At 32.1% G+C, this 9881-nt stretch overlaps 1 protein-coding gene across 1 annotated transcript in view; it reads right to left on the reverse strand.

The window, feature by feature from the left end:
* The window catches only part of LOC135840848 (noggin-2-like), a 45458-nt gene extending 38631 nt beyond the window's left edge, over positions 1-6827 (reverse strand). The window contains exon 1 of the mRNA XM_065357570.1: positions 6285-6827. Within this exon, the coding sequence (XP_065213642.1) occupies positions 6285-6320 (36 nt within the window). The 5' untranslated portion in view covers positions 6321-6827. The remainder of the gene's footprint in view (positions 1-6284) is intronic.
* Positions 6828-9881: the final 3054 nt, after the last annotated feature.

Raw genomic sequence — 9881 nt, forward strand, 5'->3', positions numbered from 1 at the left:
TCGTTCAGGAAAAATTACTTCACTAAACTCGGAGAAAAAGTGATTTTGAACTCGTGTGAGTTGTTCCCCTCACTTCGTTCGGGTCACAAACCTCACCCTCGTCAAAAATCACTTTTTCGGCCCTCGTTGTGTAATATACTATGAATACCTAGGTAAATACCTAAAAATGATTTAAAAATATAAAAAAACTGTTTCCATTCCCAATTATTTTTCTATTTTAATTTTTGTTTTAAAACTGACAACTTTTTTGTTGGCGACATCGATAATTTTCCACTACCTACCTACTTTTTCAAGAAATCAAAAACAAATTAGTGTAGAAACCTAATATTTTGATTTACGAACAATACTTCTCTATTTTTGGGAATTTTTCATGGTCAGGTGCCCCATGTTCTTTTTCCACCATCAAAATTCACGTCAAAAATAAAAAAGGTTCCATGAAATGATAGTCTATTTCTAAAATTGAAAGAGCTGAAATAATATCACTTGATCAAGCTCCAACATTCTCCAATTAAAAATTTTACAGAGCTTTTTCTATTCATTGCAAAAGATTTAATTCGATCGTCTGTCATGATCCCTCAATTATTTAAATGAAACATTAAAATTTTCCAAGCTTAAGTTAATTCTCCTTTTATTCGAGTGTATTATGATGTAGGGAGACAAAAGGTTCCTTCAATTAGCAATGTAAGTTGTGCTTTAGACCAGATGTGTTCTAATTTGAAATATTTTCTGCTCCATTCTGGAATAACCATTCGTCAGCCGAATTTTCAGGAAAAGCACTTTGATTACGTAACTCGTACGATTAGGAAAACTTTCCACCAAATGGTCGCAACAAATAAAACATATGTATTATCAAAATTGAATCATTTTCGTTGAAATTTGAAATTCTATGAACCTTAAAATTGAATGCAATACCTACACAGTTCATGTGTTTATTGAACCGAACAAACATGGTTCGATGTACGTACAATAAATATTTGTAAGTACATTAAAATTATAATAGCACAGCGTAATACGAAAATACTCGTAATACCTACTCGAGTAACTTTTCCAAAACATGGAGTTGAAATGAAAACATCGATTTAGCCTAATTTCTTCCATCATCGGTTATTTATTGTTCAAAATACCTACGTGAGAAATTGTAGAGTATACAGTTTATAAAAGTTGATAGTATTATTCGGGTGTTTATTTTATTCTTAATAAGGAAATCGTCGTTGAATAAATTGAGTGAAATTATTATTTCCTTATTTTGACGAGTGATTTATACTTATTACGATGAATAAAACGTTATTATAGAAATGATCACGATTAAATCCATATTAGGGGCGATTTTTTTTTTTTCAAAAAGCAAACTCGAAAGTAAAAGTTCAGCGATGGCTGGTTCAATGTTCGGTCGATGCGACATCGATATCTATACAGTCTAGAGATAGCTAGTCTGCGGTCTATGGCTATCGAAGAGGTCACCAAAAGAAGACCATGTGTTCCTTTTGTTCACTCGAACAAGCTAAATTTCCAGTTAAAAGATCTAACTCGATGCACAAACGTATGCCATGGGGAAGAAAAATGGATAACCTTGAAATTTTGTAATGAAAACAAAAAACTATTCGTGTGTGTACGTTTTGTTTGTGTATTTCTCTAGGTATATTTTTATCAAAGGCAATTTCTGAAAGAAACTCGTGTGATGAGGATAACGTAGTAGGTACGAGTACGTTAAACTTACACCAGACCAAAGATATTTCCAATTCTTCCTATATTCACGTGTATATATTTCTAATAGGTACTCGAATCGATAACCCTTCGAGAAATCGAAAAAGTTGCATTATATGTCAACTGCATAAAAAAAGTAAAAAACTCCACCTTGAAAAAAATTTATCGCCAGAATGTGTGAAAATTGATCAAACCGAGGTGTAAATGACCAGATAGTAACTGATAAGCCTCGTGTGAAAAATATCGCCACTTTTGGCGCGAATTATTTACTTATCGAAAGCGTTTATTTTGATAATATTTTTATTACCTATCGATAAAATCATTGTACGAAGTAGTTTGATATGAACAGGTGCTCTCTCGCTGGTCATCCGATGTATTTATATAGGTATTTTCTCTCGTGTTGCTCGTGCATGTATCCAAGGTGATTCATCAGCGTACATAGTTTTTAAATTATTCGAATTTTTTCTACACGTTCTCAAGATTTTGGTATCATTGGCATAGGGAAATATCCGCTCACAAAAATTCTATTAATTTTTTCTCGGTTTTGGAAAAAATTTCCTAATGTATTTTACTCCGAACTTGATCAAGTTTCAAGGTTTTCCAGCTTTAAACGAGCCGATAAAAATTCGTGTAATGGTATTACAAGAATAATGTTTCGGGGTTTGGAATTTTATCCATAATTTTTTCCAGCGTAATTTACTTCACGAAGTATCTATGTGAGTACATGTACATACTACATAGTACCTACATACAAGGTGGAAATTCGAGCCATTTAGTGGTGTCTAATTTTTACGATTCGTTGTGTTTTATTTCAATGGCAAATATTTACGAAATTTTTTCACTATAACGACCGATTTTACATATAAGTTGTTTGTAATATTATTATTGTTTGGCAATAATTGTGCCTACCTTGATAAATATTATCTGAAAAAATAAAATAAAATATCGCGTAGGCTCGATTAAGTAGGTATACCTATAGCAACGAGCACAACTTGCTCGCATGAGAATTTCAAAATACCAACTTGAATTTAAATGAACGAATATTTTCTTGTAAAAATTCGCTAAATTTTGTGAATGTTCAACATTACTCAAGAGTTCGGACAAATTTGGAATTCGTGAACTACAATTTGAAGGAAATTTCAAATAAATTGAACAGTTCGAAACCCAACACTACCTGAAACGTTTTTCGATATTGATTGGGTGTTATTTGTAATAAATGTATTTATTTTGTTCAAACGTGGACGGTTGTTTTTGAGCAAAAGGTCCATTCATCTGTTTCTTAGAGGAGAAATGGAAGAGACGGATGACTCCTATATTTAAAAAAACATTTCTTTGTCTTTTGGATTTCTGAATCAGATTTTGACGGAGTTGAATTTCAAATTTGACTTCCAAAGGATTGACAAGACCAAGAGAAGTATCAAAAATTAATGTTTTTGTTAACTTTTCAAATTGTCGAGTCCGATTTCGAAAAACATTTTCATTTTTGGTCCTTCGTGAGGCTTCAAATATCAAAATTCGAACTTTATTATCAAATATTCAAAGGAATTTATGATGAAGATTTTTTTTTTGTTTTCAACAAAAATGCCTGATTTTGGAAAATTACACACCTGCAACTTGAAAAACACTCCATAAGTCGGAAAAATTTTCTCACTTACGAAATGTGATTAAAATAATTGTACTGACAATTTTGTGTCCCTTCATTTTTTTCTGAGCTTGCTCGGTTTTTTCAGTAGGTCTAGGTACCTAGTCGATTTTTAATGATAGAAGAAATCGAACGAAATCTATATTTTTCTTCACAAATAAAATAATCAATTATTCAACATCAAATTCTAAAGTCTCAGCTCAAATCAAAATATCTCAAAAACAAAGTCTCACCAAAAAAAGTACCTACAAGTACATACTACAGTACTACACACATCAAACTCACGAGAAATTTCATGCTTCACAATACTTTCACTATATTTTTTTCATAGAACCTTAGTTTTTCTCAAAAACCAAGTTTCTATCTAAAAAAATTCAATTTTTTTACCACTAATAAGTACTTTCTTGGTTAATTCTAGTTGATTTTTCCTGATTTTACTCAAATTTTCTCAAAAACGAAACTTCCTACATGAGAAAAATGGATCTTTCTGCAAAAATGGGGAATTTCATCCTTTACAATTTTCGTTTTCCTCTCTTTTTTTTTGGGGGGGGGGGAGATCTCCATAATTTTTTCAGTAAACCATTCTTAATAATTTCATATTTTTCATCAGTCATCACAAACAATCGATTTTAAAAAAAAAAAAACCAAGAGTCCTGCGAAAAAAATTGAGAGCATTAAATTTATGGTGGAGAATCATCTTAATGACTTTGTACTTTTCTGAGGAGGAGAAGAGGGGGTATTTTTGAGATATTTTGTAAGAAAATTTTAAAATTTCAACATTATTAAACAATTTGTATTTTCTTGCAATAAATAATTCTCAAAAAAATACATTAAAATATGGCCGGGTCGTTCCAGTGGAGGGGGGTGGGGGGAGGGAAAGCGATAGGGGATTCTCATTTTGGCTTTCAACGTCAAATGGATAGAAACAGTGGAGGAAAAACCGATTTAGTAGCGGTTTAGTTGAAGGCTTTCGAAATTGAAATCAAATTTGAAGTTTCAGTAAATAGTTTTTGTGATAGGTAGAAGTTTTGGTTTCAGTTTTTTTTTGGGGGGGCTCTACATAATACGTATGATTATCAAGTTTTTTGTTTTTTGCCTCTAAATTTAAAAATAATAAACAAAAAACGAGACAAGTAAATCATTTTTACATTTTTTTTTTTAGATTACGATGACATTCAATTGGGACACAAAATTCTCCACCCCCCCCCCCCACGAGGAACTACTCTTCAAGATTTACCTCTGCTATATGTCTGAAAATTATTTAAATAATTATATGATTTAATTGCTTCTAATCGACCATCTCATCATACGTCAGAAGCTGAATGCTCAGAATTATTTAAATTTTATTACATAATTATGACTTTCTGTGGAAATAACACAACAGAGAATTATTTTCAATAGTTACCCGATGATTCAATAGATTATTATTATTCACTACATGATTTACTGATTTTTAATTGAAACGTCAGGAAATAAAATATGTTCCAAAATTTAGATAAGAAAAAAGTATTTCAACAAAAACACTTCTGAATGAAACTGTTACATTTTGAAATCACAATTTACCTACCTACTTATTATTTTTGTAAAGACCAATCTTAATTTATGATCTTGATTTTGCTTTGATGTTAATGGATTGAGTAGGTACCTACTCAACATGATTCATCAACTTGAATGAGATGTCGACATTTTGCCTACAAAAATATCACAATAGTTTGAATGAATTTTTCAAAGAATTCAGATTTTCGGAGAACATCATTGCAAAAAGAGACTATTTTGCTTAAATAACTGATAAACAGTGCCAAATCTTGATCAGGGATGTTAACTCTCAATTAAGATCTGGAACCCAAAAAAATTACAGAAGGAGGTACCTATCAATGGTTAAAACATTTGCTATAGAATTGACAGAATTTGAGAGAATGAAATCAGAAATCAAAATGACAGAAGGGGATGATACCTCGTTGGAAACAAATCACAAAAATTTTCAAATTGAATCAGTATAGGGACCAATTCATGAGAATTCCTAATGAATTGGGCCCTACTGATTTGAATGAAGTGTTATCCCTTCACTTTATGCAACCAAAAATTTCAGCAGCCAGTTTTGAGTTTCAGACCTGCTGTCAAAAAAAAAACACGTTGAAAATTCTGAAATTAAGTAATTCAAAAACCAAACGAATCTCTAATCATTTTTTAGACGTATCTATTTTAATAATAAATCAAATTTAAAACAAAATAAACTAATTCTGACATTATCAGTAGAATTGTTTACAATTTCTTCAACTTTGAAATGCAGGCAAAAAATTGATGCAACATTATTCACAATACATAACTACCTTGTAACTTGAAAAATCTATTGGAGCAATTATTATTTTTTTTTTTTTAGATTTAGAAATCATTGAATAATATTTGTATTATAGGTAGGTAAGGTACTTCATAGTTTCAAAATTTTAAACTTCTGCCTCTTACTGCAGGCCTTCAACTCACTCAGAACTGGCAGTTGAAATTTTAGTGGCTTGGTCTGTGACCCACGAGCTACCAGCCTACCACCTGGGCCACATTTCATCAACCCCTGGGCCCTGGGAGACTATTCATGATAATGAGGTTCCATCGTTAGACTATTAGTCGAAGCATTAAATTGTTTAAATTCAATCTCTGACTTCTCAGATTGAATAATATGAATTCAGATCTAAAAAATAAGACTATGCTTGAATTATAAGAACAATAACTTGAGCACCTCCAGTTTCATCGAAAGAACTCAGAAATTCGCTCAAAAAAATTAAACTCATTACCTATTTAAACACTCAAAGGCATAAAAAATAATCAAAATTCAAATTGGCGTCGAACATTCGATAACCAAACCAGAAACTCATTCAAAACTTTTTTTAAAAAAACTAAAATTTTAAACAAGTTACTAAAATTAAAACAAATGGATTAAAATTACCTTTACGAGCCTTTGAGATGTAATTGACGTTTCCATGCCTCCATTTCTGCTTTAAATTATTGAAAAACTAAGTAAACGTTTACTCGTGGTAGGTAAAGCAGACGAAATCATATTAAATTCGCGAAACTACATGTGTTACGAATAAAATAATACACGAATTAATTTTATTTTAAAAAAATCAAATATAACGAAAAAAAAAACTATAAAACAGCAACGAGAAAAACGTACAAAAATAAAACAAAACTCGCGAACTGGTTGTATGTAGTAACTTCAACGATCACAAATTTGAAATTATTTCAAACATGAAAACTTCTCGACTTGAAAAACCGTACGATCGCGTGTAAATTGTTTCGATAAACGATTAAAATGACTCGATCGATAGTCGATTATTAAACGTGTAAAAAAACGTAGAAACCGAACTAGAAAAAAAATGACGGATACCGATTAGTAACGTCTAAGTACTTGGTAGTGATACTGACAAGCTATTAATGATTAGGGAAATAAGAAACCTCTCCTCAGCGGTCCGTGTGTCGGCTGTCAGGTGTTAGGTATGTTGGTAGGGCTGTATTGGTAAGCTTGCCTGCTGGCGGCCTGGCGCCTAACGTGAAGTTTGGGTGATGGGGCTCCATAATCGAGGCGCCTATTGCATGGCTGAATGAACTGATTTATTTTTTGACGTCATATGAATTTTATAATGGATATATTTTTTCGACTTGGAGTATTTTTTCGAGTTGGGCGCTATTAAACCAAATGATACGACGATGGTCGATTTTAAAATTATACGGAGAATTTTTTATCGAGGGTTTTATCTTGTTGTTTCGACCGAATGTAGGTAATTACCGTTAGTCTACGTTTTGGTTTTTTTTTTTTTTGGTTACTCTAGGACGCACTAATACTTAAATACCTACGTGTTTATTAAAGATTTGAAAAATTACCGTGTTTAACGAGCAATTTTTTTTTCGAGCGTTTTAATTGGTTTGAAAAATTGATGAATTGGCGTTTTCTCGACGTATGAGAATAAATCGTTGCGTAGGGTATGCAATTTTATAAGCGATGGGTCATTTTTTTTCCATTGGTGGTTTTGGAAATCAGATACTAGATAAGGTGTGGTACGTCTGACTCTGGCGATAGATTTTGAGAATTTTTTGGCTGAGTTGGTGGATGAAAAGCGAACTTATCGGAGCTTAGAAGTCGCAGACGAGAATAAATGGGACAACTGTCCGCTACTGCTAAACGCTGGTACAGTTTTAAACCTAGAATTTTTTAAAATTCATTTATGATACTCGATGCAGAAGCTGCATCGAAGGGAGGGGGAGGGTGTTGCCAAATGCCATCTATAAAATATACCTACAGAATGACAAATTTACGCAATTTTTTATTCATTTTAGGAAAAAAAATAGAAATTGATTTAAATTTAAAAATTCAATCATCGATGCATTTATACGTTTTGGGAGAAAAAATTAAATGACCAATCAACGGCAGTGACGTAGCCAGGATTTTTCCAAGGAGAGGATAAAACTAGATTTTAAGGGGGAAAAATCGAAATTAGAGGTCATTTTCTGAAAACTCTTCACCATGTATGATTATAGAGATGAAAAATTTCTGCTCGAGTGAAAATTCTTCTAAAAAAATAGTTCAAAAAACGACCATTTTTGTTACATTTTATTTCGAATTTTCACCAAGAAGGAGGAGGAGGCAATGACCTTGGCTACACCACTGACCACCGATCAAAAGGTGCGATATCATCATAAAAAACTAAAATTATCAATTGGTATTCTAATCTAACACAATTAGAAGGGCGAGCAAATCACTTTTTCCACATGCTTTTTTAAATTTTAAACCATGAAAAATCTCGTGAAAAAACTCAACGTTTCAAATTTCAACCCCTTCCCCTCTGTACACTTTCCAGCCGAAGCCCACCATAATTTACCAGAGGAAGCTAAAATTTGGCAAGCACATTCAAAGGGCAAACGAACAAAATTAAATAACGTTTACCTAAATACGTAGTTATAGAAATCTGAATAAAAATGTTAAAATCCAAGAAAATATTAGTAAAATTGTCTAAAATGGTTCTATCGCCACATGAGGTTGTGCGCCGCTATCTACTGCATTTATTACCCAGGAATACGTACGCATTATTGTAGGTATGGTATTCTACGAGTATATAACGATTTTTGGCGACGCCATTTGCGACGATTGTCGCAGATTTTTGCTGAGAACTGATAATGAAATAATGCCACTCGCATGCTTTTCCCCGTAAACCTTTGAAACGACATTCTAGGAGATAAGATAATATTAGATTATAAATGGGTAGCTATGGATATTCAGTTTGAACTTCGAAGTATCTTAGGTACTTGTCTATTTCGTGAAATACCTATTTCAGTCTTATTTATTTAAATGCGTGGTATTTTTTTCGTTGAACAGCTTGCTTTTGAACAATCGGTTTCTACGTACATTTTTTTTTCAAATTATTGTCTGATCTCGTATCCCGATGGTATTTAAAAAAATTAAAATTACGATATGACTAGCCAAAGAAGGGAATTTTTTGATTTTTGAACATTCCTGTAAAACTTTTTACGCTTTCGTTCCTCTCGACTAATATTCTGCTTCATTTCTATTTCTCTACGTTCGTCTGAAAATGTAAACATTTTGAAAGTGAATAACGAAAGCTTTCTCAATTTAGATGATAAGATGTCCAAAAATCCGCCCCTTCCCTCCAAAAAAAGGTAGGTACCTACCTATAATGAGATCATAAGAGCTTGGAGGTGATTTTTTTCAAAAAGTGTATCTATTAAGAGAAAAATAACAGAATGGATAGAGAAAAAAATCAGAATTTCAAAAAATGTGTCCAATGCTCGCAAAATGCGCATTGCTAAGAGTATAGAACGTATAAAATAAGAACTTTCATGAATAGGTCATCATCTTCGTCACTATAAAGAACATAGTTTTTATTTAAAACTGAAAAAAAATCATCAAGAAATGAGGAAGTATTTTATTTTATAAAAAATTGAAGCCCAGCCATTTGCAAAATCTACCATTTTGGAATTTTTTTTATACCAAGTAGGTACCTACTTGTAAGTTGTAGCCTAAATTCCCACGTTACATGTGGGGCTATACGTACATAACTGGGAACATAGGTATAAAATTCAGAAAATTGTGGCAAGGCTTCATTAAAAAAACCGAATGAGATGGAAACGCTTTGGTAAATAATTGAACCTCGTGTAGTTTTTTCTGGAGAGTAACTTTTTAAAAGCTTCATCTAACTCGTAGATCATTTTATAATTACTCGATGAATTAATAATACCTACCTACACCCATACCTACCATATAGATACTTACGCTCTATTAACAAAGGCCTTCTAAAATTGTCCACATTGAAATATTAATAGGTATTCGGTAGTCTTTTTTGCAAGGGTCAGATGGTTGTTTTTTTTCAGTATAGCTAGGTACCTATGAATAGATGGGTATTTCAGCGTAGAACTTACTTCAAATTTTCATAAATAATCATACAAGTACTTTTCTTTGGAAAAATAAAAAGGAAAATGTTTGAAATTCTCGAAGTAGGTACCTAACGTTTTCTATTCCCAGTGACAAGTA

The sequence above is a fragment of the Planococcus citri genome, chromosome 3 (assembly GCF_950023065.1).
Source record: "Planococcus citri chromosome 3, ihPlaCitr1.1, whole genome shotgun sequence".
Taxonomy (NCBI): domain Eukaryota; kingdom Metazoa; phylum Arthropoda; class Insecta; order Hemiptera; family Pseudococcidae; genus Planococcus; species Planococcus citri.